Here is a 24,780-nt window from a genome sequence, read left to right as displayed (position 1 = left end):
TGGCGTCCTCGAAGGGGAGGGACTTCCGTCAACGAAATCAAGGTGAGCGGCTGCGCGAGGGCCGCTACTTCCTTTTCGTGGGTGGCGGCGAGTGCGGATAGAGCGCTATGAAGGCTTCGGGCACAGTAAGGCGAGCGCGGTGGACCAGGGAGTCGGCGAACGGGACGCAGGCCGAATCGGGGGCCGCGGGAGGAGGCATGGGACACGTTGGGAGTGCGCGCTCCTGGCTAGGCCCCGCGCGCCGCCGCCCCCAGTGGCCGCCAATATGGCGGCCACCGCGGGAGCCGCGTGGGGAGGCCGGTGCATGGCCCGGGTGGGCTCGGGGACGGCGGGGATCGGGCAGGCTGAGTCTCCTTTCCAAGGGAAGGGACAAGGTGCTCGGCGTTGAAACACGCGCTCAGGGACCTCATTGAGCTTCCGAGCCTCAGTTTCTCCATTGACAAAGTGGACGTGGTTGGGGGGATGGGGCGGGCAAGCAGTAGTACTTGGTTCTCCCTTGACTGTGAGAAGTAGAAGAAAAGTTTAAGTCTGAGCTGATATGGGGAGTGCGAGCCTTTTCGCTGTGGCAAGTGCTAGGCAAAATTAGAGGGCACTATGAAAGAGCAGGCCCTGGGGAGAAGCAGTACGGTTGGATCATTTTCAGTTTTCCAGTGCTTTTCCACACTTGAAAAGAGTCCGATCGCATCGGTCCCTTCCCGAGTGGGTAGTCCATGAGGCCGATAAGTCAAATGAGGTGGAAGTAGGAAGCTAGATTGTGATATTTGGGACCGTTTTCTTTCGGTATTAGAATGATGACGAGTCATTTGTGGAAGTGGCTCCTTTCTGTAATATCACAGGATTTAGATTTGGCAAACATCTGCCGCTTTGCATCTGTGTTAACAGGGAGCTTCTACTTGGGAGTCCAAACCCTTGAACTGCAGCTGGGGAAACTGAGGCAGCTGCGAGTCACGACAGCAGTGCAGGGAGCCCAAGGCTGGGGAGGGAACTGGACTTTTGTCCTGGTTCTGCCAGGAGTTGGCTATGAGATCTCAGGCTGCTCACTATCTCTGAGATCCTGGATGAAAGAGGATTTTAGCAAGATGTGAGCTGCAGAGATATTGTGGGGGAAGGAGGCAGCTTGGCTGTTAAGTTCTGGCCAGTATAAAGGGAGAGGAAGGGAAGGGAATTTCACAACTGCACCCAGTTTTCCTCAGCCAGGGCAAAGGGCACACAGGCACCTTGGTTAATCATCCTTCCCTTATTCTTTTTAATGGGGAAGGTTTGGACAGTGGTGTGACCCACAGTCACCGAGATTTCACATGGAGGCCCTGGAGTCCGGGGATGTTCCCTCTTCATCCCCGATCCAGTTGTCAACAAGCTTGAGAAAGGGAGTGGGGTGCGTCTCCATGGTTGGCTCTGGGTGCTGGTCCCACCTCACCCCTATTTCTGTTGCAGCTGCGAGAGTACAAGGTGGTGGGGCGCTGCCTGCCCACCCCCAAATGCCGCACACCGCCTCTCTATCGCATGCGAATCTTTGCGCCTAATCACGTTGTTGCCAAGTCCCGTTTCTGGTACTTTGTGTCTCAGCTGAAAAAAATGAAGAAGTCTTCCGGGGAGATTGTCTACTGTGGACAGGTATGGGGTGTCAGGCTGAGTGGGGCTTGGAGTGGATTTACACCTTCCCATGGGGCATCAGTCACCCCTCAGAGTTACCAGACTTTACAACCCCTGGTCCTGTTCCCATCTGGTGGTCAGGCCCTAGGTCAGGATGGAATGGGTGCCTCAGTGCCCTTTCACTGCGGAGAAAGCCCAAGGCCGAGGGAAGGTGCGCTGGGACACCTTGGCTGAGACTATCACCTTCCCTGGGCCTCATCTATAAAGTGAGGAGAGGTGCTGTCACCTGGGCACATTTGCTGTGATGGGTGCTGGACTCTGCACCGTCGGGCTCCAGTGGGTGGCAGCTGGTTTTCAGCCCAGGTGATCCCAGGAGAGGTGGGTTAGGGAGGAATTTGGAGCTGTGTTGGTCCAGGCCTGGACTGCTCTGTACCCCCTGCTGTTGCCATGGGAATTTCCCTTGGACAGCAGATTCCCTTCAGTTGCCTGAAGGGGCAGGGACTGAGAATCAGGCATAAGAGAGGCCGGGGAGGAGGGGTTGGCAGTTCTGGGCTGTTCTTTGAGGCAGAGGTTCGGGGATGACAGGGGCCAAATTGAAGCCCCTTGCTGCTCTCACCTCAGCCAGTCGTTCCTTGGCAGGTGTTCGAGAAATCTCCCCTGCGGGTGAAGAACTTCGGCATCTGGCTGCGCTATGACTCCCGCAGCGGCACCCACAACATGTACCGGGAGTACCGGGACCTGACCACAGCAGGCGCCGTCACTCAGTGCTGTAAGCCACCAGGGCTCCACAGCCCGGTCCCTCCTTTAGACTCACATGGCAGGGCCCTGTGGCTCAGTCTGACTGCTTTCCTGCCAGACTGAGGCAGGACAGATGCAAGAGGCTTCTGGGGCAGAGGTGGGAGTCCCAGGGACGGTGACCTGGGATACAGGGGAGGTGTTTGCTTAGTGGGCGGGCAGAGTGGAAAGGGTGCTCTAAGCACACCTTTTTCTGGAACTGGGCAGCAAGTAGACTTGGGGGATTGGAGGGTGGGACCTTGAGTCATCCTCAAACGGGTTCACCCACCACCTCTGTATCTGGAACCCTCCTCTTGAGGTCCACCCCTTGTATAGAATGCAGCTCCCACCCAGAACCTAGTCCAGCCCGTATCCAGTGTTGGGACCTGGTGTTAGTGGCCCCAGGTGCTCCCAGGGAGGGTCACCTGCTGGGACCAGAACCCAAGCACCTAAACCCAAGAACTGCTGTTTCTCGTGGCAGCGGTTTAAACAGAGGTGCTAACAGCAAGTGGATCTCGTCGCCTTTGGGGGGCTGCAGCTGTGCCCCTCAAAGTGAATTTGGAGGTTCTACATCGCTGGTAGCCAGTGCCTGCTGGGACCATATGCTGTGGCCACCCAGTCCCCAAGTCACTGCTGCCACCTTATCCCCTCTCCCGGCACCCCCCTCAAGCACTTGATCGGAGAAGGTTTGGGAAGTGCCGCATCTCAGGAGTACCCATTCACCTGCCCCCTCCCATTCCCTGCAGACCGAGACATGGGCGCCCGGCACCGCGCCCGGGCCCACTCCATCCAAATCATGAAGGTGGAGGAGATTGCAGCCAGCAAGTGCCGCCGACCAGCGGTCAAGCAGTTCCACGTGAGTGCCTTGGGGGCCCTGCTGAGTGGGCTGGGCTGAGGGGGCTTCCCTGGAACACCGAGCTGGCCTGGCTACTCCCCCAGCCTTAGAAGTTGCTGGAAGGTACCTGGTTTGACGCAGGAGCCCAGTGGGGGGTGGCCACACCTCAGTGGTCCCTGGAAGACCATGTTGAGAGCTTTCAGCCCCCCTCACCTGCCTCTCCTCATCACAGGACTCCAAGATCAAGTTCCCGCTGCCCCACCGGGTCCTGCGTCGCCAGCACAAGCCACGCTTCACCACCAAGAGGCCCAACACCTTCTTTTAGGTGCAGGGCCTTCCTGTCCCCCTTCTGCCCAAATAAACTCTTTGGGGAAACCAGGTGCTCAGACCCACTTGTTTTCTTTGCACGCCCTGCAGAACTCTAAAGGACGCAGCCAAGCTGTGAGTTCTCTGCTCTGGGAGGGGTCCTCCTTAAGTGGAGCCCGAACACCGGATTCTCCAGAAGGGGAGCCCTAGGAATAGCAAATGCCCTCCCCGGCCTCCTCCCCCAGCTCTCTGGCTCATTCACTGCCATCAGGCACCCCTCTACTATGAGCTCCAGGGTGTGCTGTAGGCACAGGTTTGGCCCCCAGATCTGTCTCACCTACCTTGTTAGACACTGTCCTCATCTCCCTGCATTTCTGCAGTGGTGAGATGACAGCTGGATTCTGAAGGGAATTGGGTTGATTCATTCCTCCTGGGGTCTGCGCCTACCCCCAGCCTACAACCCTGGTCAGGATCCTCAGAGCAGACGCGCGGGGGCACCCAAGAGGGCCATGGGCCTGCTCTGCTGCACTTGTTTCCCCTTCACCAGCTGGGGGCCCCTTGAATGAATGACACTGTCCTAATCCTGCCCAAGGAGGCAAAGGTCTCACAGTGGGCATCTGTCTCCAGCAAACTGCTTGAGGCCTGGGGAATTCCAGGCTTGAAGTTAATCCCACCCTGCGGGTAGTAACCACCCAGGAGGCTGAGGCCCAGCTGAGAGCTCAGATGGCTTGAGTGTGTCCTTGGTGTTTCACTTTGGGCAGCCCCAGCCCTTTGGACCTTGGTGTCTTATTCAGAAGGTCAAGGTATCAATCATTTACTGTTAACAAGTCTTGGGGAGTCACCACTGTGCAGGCAGTGGAGACAAGGTCAGTGAGGACCTGCCTTGTTTTCCAAAGAGCCATGGGTTGGGAAGAAGCTGAAACACAAAAGGGTAGTGTGGGGGAGCAGCCTGACCTGGAGGGTCCTGAGCAAGGGCACAGCCTCCCCTCCCCAGCCTGTGGGGCTAGTTGGCATGATGAGCCCGGGTGATTTCCAGAAAACCAGTTCACTCCAGACCCCATCTGTTGGAGAGATGCCCAGATACCTGGGGCAGGGCTCACATGCAGCTAGCTGTTCTCACAGGAAAGACCGTGGGTTCTTTCTGGCTGCTTTGTCCGCTGTTCCAGTACCCTTGGCTCTTCCCACCTCCTGGCCTTTGCACTTGCTGAGGGCTCTGCCTAGATTGGTCTCCACAGATCGCTGTACTGGCCTCACTGAGGTTTGTAAGCCACATGTCTGCTCATGTTTATTGATTGGATTTCTGTCCCCAGCCTGTCAGGACCACATGTGACACTGTCTCCAGGAAGAGTTCAGTGTGTGTGGGACCCAGAAAAGGGTAATGGGTAGCCTTCTTCCTGTATCTGCACCACGTTGGGTAATGACAGTAGAGTCCTGGGCCTGGCATTGCCGGGTCAAGTTTTTGATGTTAACTCTGCCAAGATGCCTTCCATGGATGTATTGAATCACTCAACACCGTTTAAGAAGGGGGCATATTTTTCTCCAGCCTTAACACCATGAGTTAGCAAGCTCGTGATTGAAAAAAACCTTGGGACTTGATTTTGCTTTGCCTTCTGTGGAGGAGGCATTTGGCCGTGATATAAAGTTTTTCACATGAAAAGTAAAATGAACGTGAACCGTGTCTACTGGGCTGCTGGGTTTGTTTTTTGTTACAGCTCATGTATGTGGGGCAAAAAGCCTGAAAAAATATTTCCCCATATATGTTGCAAATACTTTTTCTCAGGATACTTTTTGATGTTTAAGTATATTTTCAGGAGCCAGGCCAAATTTTTCTTGATGTTTGCCTAGTCGGTTTAATCTTGTGATTTCTGGCAGAAACTCCTAGTTGCCCCCAAATAATCATCTCCTTCCTCAGTAATAGGGATCTCCATTTCTAGATGCCACCCAGAAAAGTTTCTCAGCCCCCCTTTCGTTTAGGTATGACCATGTGATATTAGCAGTAGTGACATGTGCTATTTCCAGGAACTACCATTGGGGCTAGAATATAGGCATGATAGCTGGCACTTCAGCAGCTGTCTTTGGCCATGAACTTATACCCAAGAGCAAAAAGGTGGGAGGAACTTGAATGCCTGACCCTGTGTCTGCATGAGTAGAACTTGAGAAGTAAACACCAGTCATTTCTAGGCTACGATCTAAAACTGTCACTCATCGCCTGGAGGTGGGCCTTGATGCCTGTGCTGGGGCAAGTCTCTGCCCTCTCAGCCTTACTTTCTTCCTGTGTAGGGTGGGATTGGTGATCCCCTAGGTCTGGGGGCAGGGGTGGGGAAGGCTTCAGATGAGCTATAGGTCGAGAGGCCAGGAGTCTTGCGAGAGAATGCGCTGCCTGGAAGGTGGAAGGCCAGGGCTCCACAAAGGCTCCCCATGCACCCCCATCCCCACCTTGAAGCCACCAACACTTCATCCTTGTTACAGCCTGAGAACCAGCTGGAATGGCTTTGTCCCAACCAGCTGGGGGACAGGGTCAATCTTGTTACTGAGGAGACTAAACCAAATAATGAGTGAGTCCCCGGCTCACTAACATAAGCCTATTCAGCCGGCCACCCTTCCATCTACTCATAACTATCCACAGACACCCACCTGGTAATTCCTTACAAACCTTGCTTAGAGCAGCCACTGGGACGCTGGCTGGAGGTGAGAATCATTTAACTGAGCCCTCAATCTCTGGCAGGATTGGAGGTGCCAGGACCAACCAGAGCAAGGGCCTGGAGCTAGGAGGAAATGGGCCCTTCCCTGTGGGGCCTGTGTGGCGGGATCAGCCAGTTGGATCACAGAGTCCCCACTGGTCAGCTGGGGCCCAGAGAGCAACAGGCCCTTTCCTGGGCTCACAGCCAGCCCAAGGATGATGAGGGCAGGAATCTGGAACCTGCGAAGCCCGGTAGACCCTGCCCACCTCCTCAGGTACAGAGGCGCTCCCAGGTCCTGTCCCTGGGCTTGTCCTTGTGCCACATGTCAGGGCCCGGGCATGGCTGGGAGCCCTGGGGGAGAGCCGCCCCTCCCTGACCCACCCAGCACCTTACTCTTGAATCAGGACCATGGGAGCAAGGGCAAGTACTAAGGCAAGGCAAGTTGAGTGGGGGCCCCAGAGACCCATACTAGATCCTGAAACCCAGAGAAACTCAGAATCATGGGATCAGAATCTCCAGATTTGGAACCAGGGAATCTCAGTGACAGCCACCCATAGTAAAAGTGGTTTGCTTTTACTGAATGCAGGATTAGATGTTCAAGGACAGTTACCCAGTAGATCATGCTGGAGCTAGAGTAGCTCACAACCTCTTATCTCTGACCCCTCCAGGGCGATGTGGGGATGCTGGGGATGCCCAGGCAGCAGATACCCACCCAGTACTCTGACATTTCTGCCCCTTCTTAGACTTCTTAGACATTTCTGCCCCTGCTGGGCCTTCAGGGATCACCCTGCTCCTCTTCCCCCATCAGTGGAGGGTCCTGGGGTCCTGCCTGCCTTCCTCCCATTCCATAATCATACAGTCAAGGAAGGTGGGACTGCTTCTTCCTCCCTGCTCCCCACCACCTTCCACCTCCACCTCTCAAGTCTCCCAACTCGACCTCCTCTCACGTCCGGGAAGTCCAGAACATGTTCTAAATCCATGCATTTCTCATTGGGTTCCTCATTTGCTCCGAACTCTCCAATCCCCCCTTCTCACCCCCACAACGCCCTCAGAATAAAATCCAGACCCCTCATCGAGGCTTAAAGTCCTTTGTGACCCTCTCTGTCCTGTTCCTTCCCACCGCATGGCCCTCCCTTCCACCTCTCGCCAAGCCTTTCTCATTCTCTGCCTGCTGATCCCTTCCCTGAGTCCCCACATAAGGTGACCCCCTCCGGACCATCTCCTGTCATCCATCAGCTTCTGAAATGGATATTCATCTGCTGGCTTTGTCAGAGCCTTGAGCCCTTGTGCAGGGTGGGTCCATCTGGATCCTGCTGTGTTCCTAGTGCCGGGTGCAGGCCCCTGCACACAGTAGGTGCTTAATGAACGGGACTCAGCCCAAGTGTCAGTCTGCAGCCTGGACCCTCCTTCCACCAGTGTAGAAGAGAGCAGCTGTCAGGGGACGGATCCCCCTACCACCCCTGCCAGAGGAGACAGCCAGCTACGCCTGCACTCACATCAATTTGCATGTATTTGCATATTTGCTACGGTTTGCTGGGAAAACTCCCGGATTTCCCCTTTTTCACAAAGATTTTCCAGAAGGATGCAGCAAGGAGGTGGAAGGAGGAAGAACTCGGTGTCCTCCCCACCCTCCTGACGCTGGCGTTGGGTGCATGCCAGCAGGCAATAGGTGCCCATGTGGAGCTGTGGTATCGCAGCCCCAAGGAAGAGCAGACCGGCCCTGAACCCGTGCACAGAGAGGGAGAGAGAAAAGACAGTCCCGGGCGACACAGGAGGAAGCCTGGAGCCTGGCAGATGTTGGACCCAGCTTGGATGGCACGTGTAGGCAAAAGGCGGCCACCAGGGGGCGGCAGAAGCTGGGGAGGGTTTAGGTACCCTAGCATTCAACCCAGTGGATTCTTAGATTCTTCCCGCTTGTGGAGGAGGGAACCCAGATTTATTTACTGGTGGGGGGAGGCAATCAGGTTTATTGAGGAGGTACTGGGGATTGAACCCAGGACCTCATGCATGCTGAGCATGCATCCTACCATTTGAGCTATACCCTCCCCACTGAGGGAACCGAGCTTTTGAAGGTTGAGTCAGGACTCAAACCCAGAGGTCAGAGCCTCCAGAGTCCAAAGTCCCTGTGGGTCCAGCAGCAAAGGGCCCCAAGATGACAGTGGCTGGGTTTCTTGATGACATGACCCCAAACAAGAGACTTCCCTTCCCATGTGCCTCAGTCTCTCATTTGTGGGATAGGGACATTGCAGTCTCTCCACTTATTCGGGTTTATGGCCACTGACAGCCCCTCCCCCGTGATTTCCATGATACACTTAATACCTGGCTTTGGGTAGACGCTAAATGCATGTTTGGTAATGGAACCAACAAATGAATGGATGAAGAAATGAGTGAACTCTGTGCCAGGCTCCTGTTATGCAGATTCAGTTTATTTCTCTGAAGCAAGGGCTATTTTATCCCCATTTACAGATGAGGAAACTGAGGCCCAGAGAGAAGCAGTCTTCCTCAAATTTGTATGCCCTCAGAACCCCATTGCCTCCCATTCAGCTTAGCCTGAGGGTGGGGTTTGGTGATGCCCTCCCCTTGGGCTCTAGAGAAAGGTAGTGGGTCAAGGTGCCTATTGGAGGAGGGCCTCAAGTGGAGCAAACTTGTCTTATGAGACACTGCAACCTTGAAAGTAAACCCCAGTCCTGTATGTCAGTGAGCTCCCAGTAACTCAAGATACAAACAGTGGGGATTTGAATGCTGAAGCAAGGGGAGCATTTGGGATCCTCCCCCCAATCCCCAACAGTCACCAACGTGTCCTGTCCCAGTATCTCTGACCCAGTCCAGGGCGGAAAGGGTGCGGGTCCTGCCCGCCCCCAAGTCTAGGGGCGGAGTTTCGCTGACCCCGGAGCCCGATAAATCCTCAGCCCGCCGCCGTCAGCTGTCCCTTTTAGCCCCACCAAGACCTCCAGCAGTCAGCGCTGACAATATCGCCCAGGAAGAGGGACAGACGGCTGGGTGGTGGATACTCGGCCGCCCTGGGCAGCCGGACCGAGTGGGAGGCCAGGTGGACGGACAGAAAGACGGCGGAAACAGACGTGAAAACGAAGAGGACGGCAGGGAGGCAGACGACCCCAGAGAGGATCAACAGAGTCCTTGCCCAGCCCACCGGGGACCAAAAGGGACCCGAGTGCGGTCTCGCTGCGGAGGCTGAGCATCCTCCCACCTCCGTGCAGTCCTGCCTTCTCGGCCGCTGCCAACTTCCCTCACCGGGGCTCTCGGGTGGCTGGAAGGGTCGAGGACTTGCCTGGTCCCTGCACCTGCACCTCATGGCCGGCGTCGAGGCAGGGGTGCGGGCCACGTTCGGAGCCTGGGACTACGGAGTCTTCGCCCTCATGCTGCTGGTGTCCACCGGCATCGGGCTGTGGGTCGGGCTAGCGCGAGGCGGGCAGCGCAGCGCCGAGGAGTTCTTCACCGGTGGCCGGCGCCTGACGGCCCTGCCCGTCGGCCTCTCGCTGGCCGCCAGCTTCATGTCGGCAGTACAGGTGCTGGGAGTGCCAGCCGAGGCCTATCGCTACGGCCTCAAGTTCCTCTGGATGTGCCTGGGACAGCTGCTTAACTCTCTGCTCACTGCTCTGTTCTTCCTGCCGGTCTTTTACCGCCTGGGCCTCACCAGCACCTACCAGGTACCGGGCAGAGGCCAGGAGGCAGGATCTGGCTGGTTGGGAATGCAGGGAGGCGGCGCGGGAGGCCCTGGGGCTTTGAACTGCTGTGCAACGGCCGCAGGTCGGCTCCTTGGTGCTTTAATGGAGAGCCCCCAGGCAGAGAGGTGGGGAGGGTTCTGGGAAGAAGCCCCAGGCAGTGGGGCCAGGGGAAGGAAGGAGGAAGCGGAGCCTGCGTCCAGGTTCTCTTCTGTGGAAGCTCGCTCAGGGCGGAGCCACGGGCGTGCTCACGTGTGGACACCTGTCCCCAACAAGCCTGGGCTTGCGTACGCCCGAGTGTTCGCCGGGCGGCGGGCCCCGAATTCTAAATCCGACATCCCAGCTTCCTCCTACCTGCAGCGAAGGGCTGACTCTTGGCTCAGGCTTCCCAAATGCCAAACCGTGCTAATTACAGGACTTACCCCGCAGGGCAGTGGGCAAAGTGATTAAAATCGTGGCCAGTGTACAGTAGGCGGCCAATTACAGTTGGCCACAGGCACTTGTCTGTATCATGCGCAAGTAGATTCAGAGCGGTGGCAGCCCCGGGGGATGATCAGACACGAGTGCGGGGGGCGGGGAGCGAATGTGTGCAAACTTGGTGGCTCAGTCCTCCAGGGCACACGCCATGTGCACAGGTGCGGAGATGGCGCGTATGCACAAGTGTGTGCAAATAGGTGGAAGTGTGTGCGTTTGGCAGGATCCCCCGCGGGCAAGAGTGCAGAGAGCACAGTTGGCCTCTCGAGGGAGGGCAGAAGCCAAGAGGGCGGGTGAAGGACCCCAGAGGCCTCGGGCCCCTGGGTAGGGCCTGTCTAGGTAACCACCAGCCCTCGGCTCCTTCTCGCAGTACCTGGAGCTGCGCTTCAGCCGCGCTGTGCGGCTCTGCGGGACCCTGCAGTATCTGGTGGCTACAGTGAGTGGTCTCGGCCCTGTCCTCGCCTGCAGGGTCCAGCTCAGGTCCCTTCTTGGTCGATCCCGCCCACAGCCCTCCCTCTTCGCTCGCGACCCTGCCCCGTGCGTCCCTCCCAACCCTGCAAGGCCCTGCCTAGGCCCCGCCCACAATTATTCTCGCCCGCCTCTTGGAGGCCCCATCTACAAGTTTGGCCCGCAGGCCTCTCCCATTCGCCCGTCTTAATCCCGCCCCGACCCTACAAGCCCCCGCCCCCACCCCCACCAATCTCCTCCCTCCATCTCCTAATTCCCTTTTCGCCCAGGTGCCCTTCCCCCCACCCCAGCCCCGACTCACCTGCCCCTGCCCTTTACCTGCAGACCCTGTACACCGGCATCGTGATCTACGCTCCCGCTCTCATCCTGAACCAAGGTTTGACTGAGGGGAGGGTGACCGAAAGAGGCAAAGCCTTAGAGACTGAACTAGGGGAGGGGAGAGGAGTGGCCCTAGGAGAGACTTGGGAGGGAAGGATCCTCCCGGAAAAAGGAGGGCCCAAGACGGCAGAGGCCACGTTTACACCCTGCCCAGCGGCTTAATGGGGGTCTCCTTACACAGTGACCGGGCTGGACATCTGGGCGTCGCTCCTGTCCACCGGAGCCATCTGCACCTTCTACACTACTGTGGTGAATGTCCCTTTACCCCCACCCAATGGGGGGCTCCCTGCCCACTGAGTGGGAGAGACCCTTGGCTGGCCCATCCACTCCCTACCTTCCCTTCCTTCCAAGGAATCCTGTTTCCCAGCTGGGCCTGTTTCCTCATCTTTATTATGAAAGGTGATTTGAAAGGCTTATTGCTGAGAGTCTAAGTATAAGCTAGCTTCAGTCATGGCTGGATCCAGGAGCTACAACAGCATCCTCTGGGTCCCTCTCCCATCTCTAGGGGTCCCACAGCTCCAGGTTTCCATCCCCTCTGGCTTTCTTCCAGCAGAAAGTGAGTTCCTACTTCAGGATGGGCAGGCTAAAGTCCCAGAAGGGCTTTGACTGACTCTGGTATTCTGTGCAGGATAAGCCCTCCACAGAAGTTTGAGGGGCTAGGATGTTCTGATCGGCTATTCCTGGAGCTGGGAGTAGGGTTAACCTCACATGAATGACCTGGGAGGGGGGAAGGGGCTTCTCCACAGGAAAATCCAGGAGCTGCCAAGGGAAAGCAAAGACATGAAGGCTGGATGGGTAAAAACAGCAGCAAATAATAACAATAGCAGTAATAATTATAATAGTGTCAGCCATAACTCACTGAATACTTGTATGTGCCAGATGCTGTTCCAGATATATTTCTTGTGTTAATTGGTTTAGTTCTCACAATGATACCCTGAGGAAGGTACTGTTATTAATCCCATTTTACAGATGAGGAAACAGGCAGACGGGCATTGGTCCTGGCCACTACTCGAGGCCAGACCAGGTCAACACCAGCCAAGCCCCCTGACACCCTATCTCCTGTTCTCTGTCACATCTTGCAGGGTGGCATGAAGGCTGTGATCTGGACTGACGTGTTTCAGGTCTTAGTGATGCTGACTGGTTTCTGGGTCATCCTGGTCCGCGGGACTATGCTCATGGGTGGGCCTGAGCAAGTGCTCGAGCTTGCCAAGAACCATTCCCGGATCAACCCGATGGAGTGAGTGAACATGTAGAGGGGGATACTGTGAAACGAGGGAGCCGACATCTCTCTGACCCGAGAGAAGCCAGCCAATGCCTTCTGCTCCAGGAAGCCCTCCCAGACTCCCCACAGACAGAGCCCTTTCTCTCTCTGTACTCCCCTAGCCCCCATCCCTCCAGCTGGCCCAGACTACTGCAGCACCCCACCCGCTAGCCCAGAAAGCTCTCTGAGGTCCCAGGTGGGCACAAAAAAAAATATTTTTGAATGCATATATGGATTGCTCAATAAACGAATAAATGACTCTTTAATCTGGCAAACCCCTATTTACACTTCAGAACCCACCCCAAATGGTCCCTTTAAGGTCCATAACATCCAGAATGGCCACTGGGGGCACTTTGGGAAGGTCAAGTCAGTATGGCATACCCACATGGCTAATGTGCCCTGTCCTCATCCAGCTTTGACCTGGACCCAAGGAGCCGCTACACATTCTGGACTTTTGTTGTGGGTGGCACGTTGGTGTGGCTCTCAATGTATGGCGTGAACCAAGCACAGGTGCAGCGCTATGTAGCCTGTCGCACAGAGAAGCAGGCCAAGCTGTGAGTATTTAGGAGGAACAGGGTGGGCACCTCTGGGATGTGCTACCCTCCTCCCCACCCTGAGGCCAACTCTCCCCTGCAGGGCCCTGCTCGTCAACCAACTGGGCCTGTTCCTGATTGTGTTCAGCGCTACTGCCTGCGGTATCATCATGTTCACACTCTATATTGACTGTGACCCTCTCCTCGCGGGGCGTATCTCCGCCCCAGATCAGGTGAGTCTGGTCCAGGCCCCTAGGCCTCTCCTATCTACCCACCCCTACGCTGAATCTCTGTGTGGATGAGTCTCTGGGGGGTAAGGCTGGAAGAGCATTCCTAGCAGAGAGACAGCCTGTGCAAAGGTCCAGAGGCAGGAAAGAGCTTGGCTCAGAGAAGGATCTGGGAGGAATGGGGAAGATGAGTCTGGAAGGGGATGGGAAGCCATGGGAGCAGGGGAAGTTCATTTCAGATCTGGAGTCAGAGACTCCCTGAGGGATATCTAGGAGGAGATGGGACCATGATCCAGCATAAAACAATGACATGAACAATAATGACCAGCTCTCATGTCCCAAGTGCCTACTCTGTGCCTCATGCTGTTCCCTTCATGAGCAGTTAGTTTCCCACCAAATTCTTCAACATGGGAAGAGGCCAAGACTGACATGGCCTTCAATTTACAGATGAAGACACTGAGGCTGGAGGTTGGGGTAAAGCAATTGCCTGGGGTCTGCAGCCAAGTCAGGGGCAGCACCAGGGCCAGGACCCATGCCTGGGTCACACACTGGCTGGAACTCTAATAATGGGGTTCAGAGTTGGCCAAGGCTGCAAGACCATCCCATCTGATCCTATTCTGGGGTCAGATCCCTGCCTGCCTGACTTCAAGCAAGGACTGCAGCTCTTTGGCCTCGCTGTCTTCATCAGGAAAGTGAAGATGTCACAGGACCCTGCCTCACTCAGATCTCAGGGCTCTTGGCATGGGTCCACAAAGTCAATCAGCAAACACTCAGTGACCACTGTGAGCCTGGTCTGGACTGGGTACCAGGGACATGCAGTGTGAGTCTAGACAGAAGCCCCTGCCCTTGGGGTCCTGCTGTCCTGGAGTTTGACCTCCGATTCCCCCCAGTACATGCCCCTGCTGGTGCTGGATATCTTCAAGGACCTGCCTGGAGTCCCTGGGCTCTTTCTGGCCTGTGCCTACAGCGGCACCCTCAGGTGAGTGGCCCTGTTTGCTCACCTGGCCACATCTGAGACCGTGGGGCCTCCTTGTCCCTAACAGCCACCCCACTGTGGGATGGAATGTCCTGGGGTTGTCCACCATTTCCTGCTCAGTCCTCAGTGGGTGGGCTTTGGCAGCGGGCACACCCTGGGCATAAGGATCCCAGTGCTGGGGATCTTCACCTTCTTATCGCCCGACAGGGCCACACCTGACTCCTTTCCCATCCTTCTTTCTGTCCTTCCTCCCCCAAACAAATGTTTCTTGAGCATCTGTGTGACAGGTACTGCTGTTTTAAATCCTGGAGCACAACCATGAGCAAGTGGTCCCCAACTCCTGCTCTCAGGTGCCTCCCATTCAGCTGGTTTCGAATCTTCCATGACTTCTGGCCACATCCCTGCTGCTGCTGTGACCAGAGTCCCATGCAGCTGTTCTCCCCATTATTGCTCTGTAATGAGAACTTGTGTCATTCATGTCCTTGGTCATGGGTGTCCTTGTTCCCATGGTGGTGTCTCAGGTCTGTGGGCGGAATGGGAGGGTGGACATCTCCACTCTTGAGGGATTCTGTCACCTGTGCCTCTGCTCTTGGGCTGGGTGGGGTCCTGGCAAATCAGATGGTGTGGGCAGCTGAGGGCCTCACCCAGCGGGTGGGCCCCAAGGGGGTGTCACCCATCCCTTGATGTGGCCTGAGAACACCTCTCCCCCATTTGTGCCTCCAGCACCGCATCCACCAGCATCAATGCCATGGCTGCTGTCACTGTGGAAGACCTCATCAAACCTCGGCTGCCAAATCTGTCCCCCCGGAGACTCATAATCATCTCCAAGGGGCTCTGTGAGTAGGTAGGACCAGGGTGGGGGACCAGGGCTGCCTCTCCATGCTGACCGTGCCATCCCCATCCGCTACAGCACTCATCTATGGCTCCGCCTGTCTCACCGTGGCGGCTCTGTCCTCCCTGCTGGGGGGCGGCGTCCTCCAGGTGAGACCCCTTCCCGCACCCCACCCCAGTCTCCCCGAGAGGTGGGGCATCGTCCGTGTCGAACTGAGGCTTAGAGAGGGTTTTACAGGTCGGTGGCAGAACTGAGTTCTGACTGACGCCACCACCTGGCTGGAAACTGGAGAGCTGGGAGGTGTGGGTGGTGGCCTGGGGGCAAGAAGGTCCTCCTCCTGGCCTAGAGGTGAGACCAGATTTGTCAGGAAAGAGGATCATCTTTGGGAGAATGACAAGGACAAGGAATCCCCTCCCCTTTAGGGAAATAGAGGTACCGACGGGTGGAATTCCTCAGGTCTTGCTTTCCCAGCGGGTAAACAGGCCAGAAAAGTAGGACGGCTCTGTCCTCAGACCCACCCTCACCCATTCTCCCAGGGCTCCTTCACCGTCATGGGAGTCATCAGCGGTCCCCTCCTCGGAGCCTTCATGCTGGGAATGTTCTTCCCCTCCTGCAATACGCCAGTGAGTCGGGGTGGGCGGGGCGGGGGGCTGGGAGTGCGCGCGGCTTAGCCTCGCGCTCCGCTGACTCTGGGTCCGCCCTCAGGGCGTCCTGTCCGGGCTGGCAGTGGGCTTGGCACTGTCGCTGTGGGTGGCCGTGGGCGCCACTCTGTACCCGCCGAGCGCGCAGTCCATGGGAGTCCTGCCGTCATCGGCCGCCGGCTGTGCTGTGCCGTCAGCCAATGCCTCTGGCTTCCTGGACCCACTTCTCGCCGCCAACGCCTCCAGCAGGGCTTCCAGGTGAGCTGGCAGGTCTGAGGGGGAGGCGTGGCCAGAGCAGGTGTGGACTGGGACGGACCCTTGAACAGAGTCCCAGTTGAGAAGTAGGAGCGAAGCTTGGGAAAAGGTGAGGGAAGGGCATTCCCAGCGTAGGGAAGGTAAAGTGCAAAGGCTCTGAGACCAGTGTCTCTCGTTTAGCGCTTCTCAACTATGGTGAGGTTGGGGTGGATTTAATGGGAGGAGAAAAGATAAGAGATGAGGTCCAGCCAGAGGAATCAGATTCTTTTCTTTTAAAATTGAGATGGGGTGGGGGTGGAGGGAGTATAGCTCAGTAGTAGAATGATGCCTAGTGCCTAGCATGCAGGAGGTCCTGGGTTCAATCCCCCAGCACCTCTGTTAAATATAAATAAACCTAATTCCTACCACCCCCAAAAAAAGAAAAAAAAGAAATTGCAATGTAGTGTGCAGAACATAAAATTAGCCTTTTAAAAGTGGCTTTTCGTATATTCACCAGGTTACGCAACCATCACCACTAACTCAAAGAAATTTTCATTACCTCAAAACAAAAACAAAAACAAAAACAAAAAACCCTGTACCCTTTAGCAGTCACTTCCCATTTCCACCTCCCTCTAGCCCCTGGCAACCACTAACCCACTTCCTGTTACTATGAATTTGCCTATTCTTGACATTTCATATAAATGAAATTGTACAATATATGGCCTGTCATGTCAGGGTCCCTTCACTCAGCATGGTGTTTTTAAGGTTCATCCACATTGTAGTGTGTGTCAGTGCTTCATTCCTTGTTATGGCTGAGTGAGATTCCACTGTATGTTGGACCAAGTCTTGCTTACCCTTCATCAGCTGATGAACATTTGGGTTGTTTCCACTTTTTGGCAATTGCAAATAGTGCTGCTATGAACATTTGTGTATGAGTGTTGGTGTGGACATTTGTTTTTATTTCTCTTGGTATATACCCAGGAGTGAAATTGCTGAATCATATGGTAATTCTATGTTTAACTTTTTGGGGAACCACCCGACTGTTTTCCACAGTGGCTGCATAATATTACATTTCCACCAGCCATCTATGAAGGTTCCAATTTCTCCACAACCTCACCAATACTTGTGCTTTCCCCTTTTTTAAAATCTAGCCATCCTATTGGGTATGAAGTGATATCCCATTGTGGTTTTTCTTTCTTTCTTTTTTTTTTTTCTTGGACATTGTGGTTTTGATTTGCATTTGCCTAATGACTAATGATGTTGATCATGTTTTCATGTGCTTGTTGGTCATATTTATATCTTCTTTGGAGAAATGTCTACCCAAATCCCTTGCTCATTTTTAAATTGGGCCACTTGTCTTTTTATTGTTTAGTTGTAATTTACATATTCTTTACTTCTTCATATATTCGTCATACGAGATCCTTATCAGATGTATGATTTGCAAATATTTTCTCCCATTCTGTGGGTTGTCTTTTCATTCTGTTGATAGTGTCCTTTGATAAACAAGTTTTCGATTTTGATGAAGTCCAGTTTATCTATGTTTTCTTTGATTGCTTGTGCTTTTGCTGTCATATCTAAGAAATGGTTACCCAATTCAAGGTCATAAAGATTCACAGCTATGGTTTCTTCTTAGAGGTTAATTTGGCTTGTTTCTGAGGGCAATAGGGATTCATGGAGGTTGATGAGCAGGAGTAGGAGGTGATCTGAGTTACGTTTTAGTAATGCTCCCTCTGCTTGTGTGTAGGGGATGCCTGAGGGTGTTGGTAGAATAGCAAGAGGGAAGAATTGGCTACTGTGCATGTCCAGGTGAGCGATAATGGACAACTGAGCTGGGCCATGGGAGGAGACAGAAAGAAACAAATGTATTGGGAGTAGATTTTGGACTCATGCTCATCTCTCCCACCCCTAGCCTTGAAATGGATCCTGATCAATCCACCTTAGCTGACAGCTTCTATGCCATTTCCTACCTCTATTATGGTGCCCTGGGCACACTGAGCACCGTGTTAGGTGGAGCCCTCATCAGCTGCCTGACAGGTAAGGAGGGGGTGTGGCCTCCTAGAGGTCACCCTGTCCATCCCTCTGCCTCTAGGACCCACTAGGCAGGGAGAGGAGGAAGGACCCTTCTGTCAGCCAAGTGGCCGCTGTGTGCTGGATGCATTTGCACCCTTTTTGCTGTGTCGCCTTCAAGACAGCCCTGCACCTCACAGGACTTGTCCTATTTTGCAAAGGCAGAAACTGAGGCATCCCTTATTCACCTCTCTAGTCCCTCTCCCTGTCCCCAAAGATTAAGTCCTTGCTAGAGGATGTGAGGTTGGGCCAGGAGACGCTGTCCCTGGTGCTGAAATATCTTCTCATCAGGCCCGTGGCAACTCTGCACCCCTCCAGGAATTCTGAATCCCGTGGAGAAGTGAAAAGAGAACAAGAGAAATAGTGATAACAGTACCTGTTCTCACTTCCTGAGACTCAGACTTTACATTCACCAGGCTTTTATTGAGTCCTTCTCTGTGTTGGGCACTGTCCTAGATGCTGGGGTCGGAGCAGTGAACAGAACCACATGCTGAACCCTCCTGTTTATCCACTGTTGTTGTATTCCAATCCTTCACTGTATAGATGAGGAAACTGAAGCCCAGAGAGGGGCAGAGACTTGCCAGTGTCCCCACTGGGTCACTATTGGATCTGAGATTGGAACCCACCAGAGCTCTCCCTTCCCCTCCAGAGGGTCTGGTCTCCAGTTCCCACCACCCCTTACTAAATGACCCCATTTTCTCTCTGCCTCTCAGGCCCCACCAAGCGCAGTGCTCTGGGTCCCGGTCTGCTTTGGTGGGACCTCATGCAGCAGACAGCATCGGTGGCCCCCAAGGAAGAAGTGGCTACCCTGGATGATAGTTTGATGAAGGTCAGTCTCAGGGCTGGGCTCCCAGAGCAGGGGGAGGGGCAGTGAAGTGGCTTCAGGTGCTCTGGTGTGGCCATAACTCAGGGAACTGACATGGTGAGTCACCATCTTTGTCTTTCTCAACCTCTCATTACCTGCAGTGGAAAGTGTCTGTTGGGAGCTAGCACATCTTCAACACTTTCTTTTATCCCCTTTAACAAAGACTGAGCAGACTTTCGTACTATTCATTTTCATTGTATCTGCTTTTACAATTACTTCCAATCTATGGCAAGTGAAACTGGTCTGCCTTTCGGTTATTGATTTTAAAAAGTCTCTCCTGAAAATAAAATTACTTCATGCAAAAGTGAGTCAATGTAGAGACAATCTTACAAAAGAAACACGACAGGGGGTAGACCAACGTTGGCCAAAGCCATGTGGTTGCAATGTGAATGCGCTGAGATTGGGAAACACTGTCCCTGGGAAGCTGGATGGAGGCCTGCCCCTGCTTTGGATTCCTTGTTTCATTCCTTTATTTATTAAGCACTTGCTGTGTACCTAGCCCTGGTCTGGTCTGGGGTCCAAGCCCACTGTCTAGCAGGAGCAGAAGAAAGGTAAACTGAGAAAGGAGTAGCATCTCAGCAGGTGGTGAGTATTAGGAAGAAAATAAAATAGGATACTATACTGTGATGGAGGTGGCCCCTTGGAAGAAGTGACATTAATAGAGCCTGGAATGAGAAAGAGCCAGCCATTCTTGGTGGAGGGCACAGCAGGTGCAAAGGCCCTGAGTCCAGAACAAGCTTAACAGGGGGAGGGCTAGGGAGGGAAGTATTTTAAAGCTTCCTCCAGTTGCTGTGGGGAAATATTTATTTTCTTAAAGCAGAACAGGCAGAGTCAGAGAGAGGAGGCAGGCTGGCATCCATGGAAGTATTGATGCTGGACTATAGGAGACATGGGCATAGGAGACAAAAAGTGGGATGGAGGTTTTGGAGTCAGAGGGGACAGAACTGGCCTATGCACTGGACAAGGGGATATTGTGCAACTCTGCCCAGGTTCTGTCCTCCCAGACCCTCTATCCCTATCTGGATGACATCTGAGCTGACACAGAGCAGAAATGGGTTCCCTGATAGGGTCATTCTCCTCTCTTCCCTCCAGGGTGCTGAGGCACTGCCCCCCAGAGGCAAGAGCCCTCCTAACTTCCTGCCCAATGATGAGGACCATCTGCCCTTCCTGGGGCAGAAGGAGGTGAATGGAGCCAGCTCCAGGACCCCTGACAGTGAACATGACAAAGGTTGTGACCTGCGGGAGACAGACCTCTAAGCCAATCAGGGACTAAACGTCTGGGATGGAACCTCAGGGAGGCAATCCCAGGCCATGGGCCAATGGCCGTAGGCTCCGATTGGCTGGACCACATCATATGCAAATAAGCTTGGGACTACATGCCCTTGCCCTATGGGAAGTGGTGAAGCCCTGCTTGCAGATCATTTTATCTTGCCTCCTGCTTCCAGGCAGCCCCTAGTCTTAGATGCTGCACTCCTGCCTGCTCCCCCAAAATGAGGCCAAATTTTTCTCTACCTATAAAAAAAAGATGTTGGAGTCTTCTTTGAACAACACAAGAAACCCCCAGGCCCAACATTGGGGTCTGAGAAAGACCCCAGCTCTGAACGTTGGCAATGATTTTTGAGGTCCTCGGGCCCAACCCCCTGTACCCACTTCACAGGTGGGGAAACTGAGGCCTGGAGAAGGGCATTGACTTGGCCAAGGTCACAGAGCAAACCAGAGACTCATCAAGAGTTGGACACCAGCTCTCCTTGCTTCATCCCCTCCCTGTGTTCATCCATTTGGAGGGACAGACATCACATGGCCTCTGATCTTGGCAACAAGAGGGGAGAAGGAAGGAGAAATAAGATTTTCATCCTTCCTTCTGTGCCTGGACCCTTACCCATCTTATCCATTGAGGACCATGAACCCACTTTACAGAGGAAGAAACTGAGGCTTAGTGAGATTGCCTAAGGTCAGACAGCGAACTGGGTCAGGGCAGGGACAGGCCTAGATGCTGCATGTTGCTGAGGCTCAATTGACGACATGTCACTGGTATACAGGGTCAGATGGGCCAGGCGAGCTCATGTACCAGGACACAACTAAGCCTTGGTTGAAGACTCTATCCATGAACATCAGATAAATAGACTCTGAAGCTTGATATTCTGTCTTCTCTGAAAACATTTTGGCCATTGCCTCAGATGTCTCAGTCAGATCTGAGTGCAAATCTCTGTATACCTTGCCCCAAGCCTGCAAAGGATTAACCCGAGTATTTAAAGCATCAGAGTGATAGGGTAGGGTATAGCTCAGTGGTAGAACATGTGCTCAGCATGCCTGAAATCCTGGGTTCAATCCCCAGTACCTCCATTAAATAATTAAGTAAAATTAATTATCTACCCCACCAAACTGTATGTATGTTTAAAAAATGATAACAATTTTTAAAACTTTAAAAAATAAAGCATCAGAGCAAGGTGATCACTCCCATACTGGGGAGAGTCTTGGGAGGTGTATTTACTCAAATTAAGATAAGGTCATACTGGATTAAGATAAGCCCTGCATCTAATGACTGTGTCCTTATAAGATGAGAAGAAGCACAGACATACAGGGGGAAAGCCATGTGGACATGGAGGCAGAGATTAGAGGGATGCCTCTGCAAGCCAAAAGATGCCGAGAATTGCTGGAGCCACCGGAAGCCAGGTGAAAGTCATGGGAGAGTTCTCTCAGAGCCTTCAGAAGAAGCCTGGCCCTAGGCGGGGGTCCATGTAGCTCAGCAATAGTGTGTGCTTAGTATGCACAAGGTCCTTGGTTCAATCCCTCATACCTCCATGAAAAAAAGAAGAAAAGAAGAAGCATAGCCATGCCAACATCTTGACTTCGACTTTGGGCCTCCAGAACTGTGAAAAAATTAATTTCCATTGTTTTAAGCTATAGCATCCTCGGGAAGCTAAAACACCCCTCCAGATCTGGCTTCATTCCCATTCAGAGACCTGGCCCTCTGTGCAGGCTGTTTTGTGGAGACCTTTAGATTTGGACTTAAATGCGGCCATCACAAATTTTAAATCAATTACTGAGGGAAGTGGGAAACAGACCTTCCACTGATGGGTGGTCCTCAGAGCAGAGTCCAAGTTGGAAGTGTGGAGGGGAGACGGGGGCGTGGGCAGGGCTAAAGCCCCACAGTGCAGGCAGAACAAACTGGTTTGGCTGCCCTTTTAGGGACCCAGTCATGTTTTCATGTGTATCAGTGGCTCATCACTTACTCTTGCTGAGTAGTATTGCACTGTATAGGGGGACCACAGTTTGTTCATCCATTCACTAACATTCATGTTATTTCCAGCTTTTGGCTATTGCAAATAAAGTTGCTTATGCACATTAGTGTACAAGTTTTTGTGTGAGACACTTTAATTTCCCTTGGGTAAATTCCTAGAAGTGAAATGGCTGGATCCAATGGTAGGTGTATGTTTATTTCAGAAACTGTCAAACCATTTTCCAAGGTGGTTGATTCCCTTTACAGTGTCATGAACAATGTATAAGAGTTCTAATTGCTCCACATCCTTGCAGCACTTAGTATGGCCTGTCCTTTTAATTTTGGCCACACTAGGGTGTATGTGGTAGGATCTCACTGTGGTATTGATTTATATTTCTCTGATAACTTATGATGTTGAACATCTTTTCTTGTGCTTATTGTCCATCCATGTATTTTTAGCCAAGTGTTTGCTCAAATCTTTTGTCCAAAATTTTAAAAAATTGAAGTATTGTTGATTTACAATGTGTTAGGTTCTGATTGCTTCAAATTTTAATTGGGATATCTTCTTATTATTGTAAGAATCCTTTCTATATTCTGGATGCAAGTTCTTCATTGGTTACAGGCATTGCCAATATTTTCTCCCATGTCTTGCCTCCTCAGTTGCTTAAGACTGCCTTTGAAAGAGCAGAATTGTAGTTCTGTTCTATCAAAAAGTATTCCTTTTTTTCTTTTTCTCTTTTTTGTGGCAAAATATACATAACGTAAAATTTATGATTTTAGCCAATTTCAAGTGTATAGTTCAGTGTCATTAAGTACATTCACATTGTTGTACAATTACCACCATCTAGCTTCAGAACTTTTTAATCATCTGAAACTGAAACTCTATACCCATAAATACTAATTTCCCATTCTCCTCTCCCCTCAGCCCCTAGTAACCACCATTCTACTTTCTTTATCTATGAGTCTGACTATTCTAGGAATCTCATGTAAGTGGAATGATAAATTATTTGTCCTTCTGTGTCTGGCTTATTTCATTTAACATAATATCTTCAAGATTCATTCGTGCTGTAGCAGGAGTCAGAATTTCTTTCCATTAAAAGGCTAATATTCCATTGTATCTATATACACATTTTGTTTATCATTCATCCATCAATCGACATTTGGATTGTTTCAACCTTTTGCCTACTGTGAATAATACTGCTGTGAACACTGGGGTCAAAATATCTGTTCAATATTTGATTTCAATTCATTTGGGTTTATACCTGGATGTGGAAAACTGGATCGTGTGATCATTCTATTTAATTTTTAAATACAGTTTTACATTCCTGTTTTAAATACTGCTTAAGTTTTAAATACTGTTTTACATTCCCACCAAATATTAACACACATAAAGGGAGAGATTAGCAGTAACACGAAAATAGTAGGGGATTTTAACACCCTACTTATATCATTGGACAGGTTATCCAGACAGAAAGTTAATAAGGAAACACTGGCCTTAAATGACACACTAGACTAAATAGACTGGATAGATGTTAGGTAGACAGATAGATAGATAGGACATTCCATCTAAAAGCAGCAGAAGGGGGCATAGCTCAGTAGTAGAGTGCTTGTGTAGCATTTAGGAGGTCCTGGGTTCAATCTCCAGTACATCCATTTAAAAAAAATTAAAAGCAGTAGAATACACATTCTTTCCAAGTGCACATGTAACATTCTCCAGGATAGATCACATGCTAGTCCACAAAGCAAGTTCCAATAAATTTATGAAAATTGAAATCATATCAAGCATCTTTTCTGACCACAATGCTATGAGACTAGAAAGCAATCACAAGGGAAAAAGACTGCAAAAACCAGAAACGTGGAGGCTAAAAAATATGCTACCAAACAACTAATGGATCACGGAAGAAATCAAAGAAGAAATTTAAAAATACCTGAAGACAAGTGAAACAAAAACACGACAAAAAAATCTATGGGGTCCAGCAAAGGCAGTTCTAAGAAGGAATTTCATAGAGATACAAGTGTACCTCAAGAAACAAGAAAAATCTCAAATAAACAATCTAATCTTATACCTAAAGGAACTAGGAAAAAAAAGAACAAACAAAACCTGAAGTTACTAAAGGAAATAAATTGTAAATTCAGAGCAAATATAAGTGAAATAGAGACTTAAAAAAAGAAAGAAAAGATCAATGAAATTAAGAGCTAGTTCTTTGCAAAGATAAGCAAAATTGATAAAACTTTAGCCAGACTCACCAAGAAAAACAGAGAGAGGGCTCAAATCAATAAAATCAGAAACGAAAAAGGAGAAATTACAACCAACACCACAGAAACACAAAGGATGTTAAGATTACTACAAACAACTATACATCAATAAAATGAACAACCTAGAATAAATGGACAAATTCCTAGAAATATACAATCTCCCAAGACTGAACCAGGAAGAAATAGAAAACATCAATAGATCAGTAATGAAACTGCATCAGTAATAATAACAATAACAATAATAATAATAATAAACAAAAGTCCAGTACCAGATGGCTTCATAGGTGAATTCTATCAAACATTTAGAGATGGGTTAACAACTATCCTTCTCAATCTATTCCCAAAAATTGCAGAGGAAAGAACACTCAAACTCACTCCACAAGGCCAGTATCACCTTCATACCAAAAACAGAAAAATAAAATTATAGGCCATCATCACTGATAAACATAGAAGCAAATATCCTCGACAAAATAATA

The 24,780-nt window shown here is 51.7% G+C and overlaps 2 protein-coding genes and 1 non-coding gene across 6 annotated transcripts; all 3 read left to right on the top strand.

Annotated features, from left to right (window-relative positions):
- Nucleotides 1-3,580, top strand: RPL18A (ribosomal protein L18a). The gene is made up of 5 exons (XM_010972137.2): nucleotides 1-125; nucleotides 1,435-1,614; nucleotides 2,233-2,362; nucleotides 3,114-3,223; nucleotides 3,435-3,580. Exons 1-5 carry the CDS (start codon nucleotides 108-110, stop codon nucleotides 3,525-3,527), a joined length of 531 nt encoding a protein of 176 aa, XP_010970439.1. The 5' UTR covers nucleotides 1-107; the 3' UTR covers nucleotides 3,528-3,580.
- Nucleotides 2,810-2,942, top strand: LOC123613437 (small nucleolar RNA SNORA68). The gene has a single exon (XR_006720809.1). It is a non-coding gene; the product is annotated as a small nucleolar RNA SNORA68 (small nucleolar RNA).
- Nucleotides 3,581-9,384: 5,804 nt separating the features above from the next.
- Nucleotides 9,385-23,231, top strand: SLC5A5 (solute carrier family 5 member 5). Of its 4 annotated transcripts, none has more exons than XM_045508200.2 (15): nucleotides 9,385-9,857; nucleotides 10,717-10,782; nucleotides 11,139-11,190; nucleotides 11,374-11,441; nucleotides 12,275-12,429; nucleotides 12,867-13,007; nucleotides 13,090-13,219; nucleotides 14,913-15,025; nucleotides 15,100-15,170; nucleotides 15,558-15,644; nucleotides 15,727-15,920; nucleotides 17,641-17,702; nucleotides 17,806-17,930; nucleotides 18,677-18,792; nucleotides 19,921-23,231. In XM_045508200.2, the coding sequence occupies exons 1-15, from the start codon at nucleotides 9,501-9,503 to the stop codon at nucleotides 20,083-20,085; spliced, it is 1,902 nt and encodes a 633-aa protein (XP_045364156.2). In that variant the 5' UTR covers nucleotides 9,385-9,500; the 3' UTR covers nucleotides 20,086-23,231. The 4 variants fall into 4 exon arrangements, with proteins under 4 accessions (XP_045364156.2, XP_010970440.2, XP_045364158.2 ...); XM_010972138.3 differs by lacking the exon at nucleotides 17,641-17,702 and adding an exon at nucleotides 14,104-14,192; XM_045508202.2 differs by lacking the exons at nucleotides 18,677-18,792; nucleotides 19,921-23,231 and adding an exon at nucleotides 14,104-14,192.
- The last annotated feature ends 1,549 nt before the right edge of the window (nucleotides 23,232-24,780 follow it).

Source organism: Camelus bactrianus, chromosome 22 (genome assembly GCF_048773025.1).
Source record: "Camelus bactrianus isolate YW-2024 breed Bactrian camel chromosome 22, ASM4877302v1, whole genome shotgun sequence".
Classification (NCBI taxonomy): domain Eukaryota; kingdom Metazoa; phylum Chordata; class Mammalia; order Artiodactyla; family Camelidae; genus Camelus; species Camelus bactrianus.
This window is presented reverse-complemented; position numbering and strand designations above follow the sequence as displayed.

What these genes read in the sequence shown, in the direction of transcription:
- RPL18A (XM_010972137.2), top strand. An exon ending in AGATTGTCTACTGTGGACAG is followed by an intron (nt 1,615 to 2,232) that starts GTATGGGGTGTC and finishes GTTCCTTGGCAG; the next exon opens with GTGTTCGAGAAATCTCCCCT. An exon ending in CAGCGGTCAAGCAGTTCCAC is followed by an intron (nt 3,224 to 3,434) that starts GTGAGTGCCTTG and finishes TCCTCATCACAG; the next exon opens with GACTCCAAGATCAAGTTCCC.
- SLC5A5 (XM_010972138.3), top strand. Translation starts at nt 9,501, where the DNA reads ATGGCCGGCGTCGAGGCAGGGGTGCGGGCCACGTTCGGAGCCTGGGAC. An exon ending in TCCCGGATCAACCCGATGGA is followed by an intron (nt 12,430 to 12,866) that starts GTGAGTGAACAT and finishes GTCCTCATCCAG; the next exon opens with CTTTGACCTGGACCCAAGGA. An exon ending in GTATCTCCGCCCCAGATCAG is followed by an intron (nt 13,220 to 14,103) that starts GTGAGTCTGGTC and finishes GATTCCCCCCAG; the next exon opens with TACATGCCCCTGCTGGTGCT.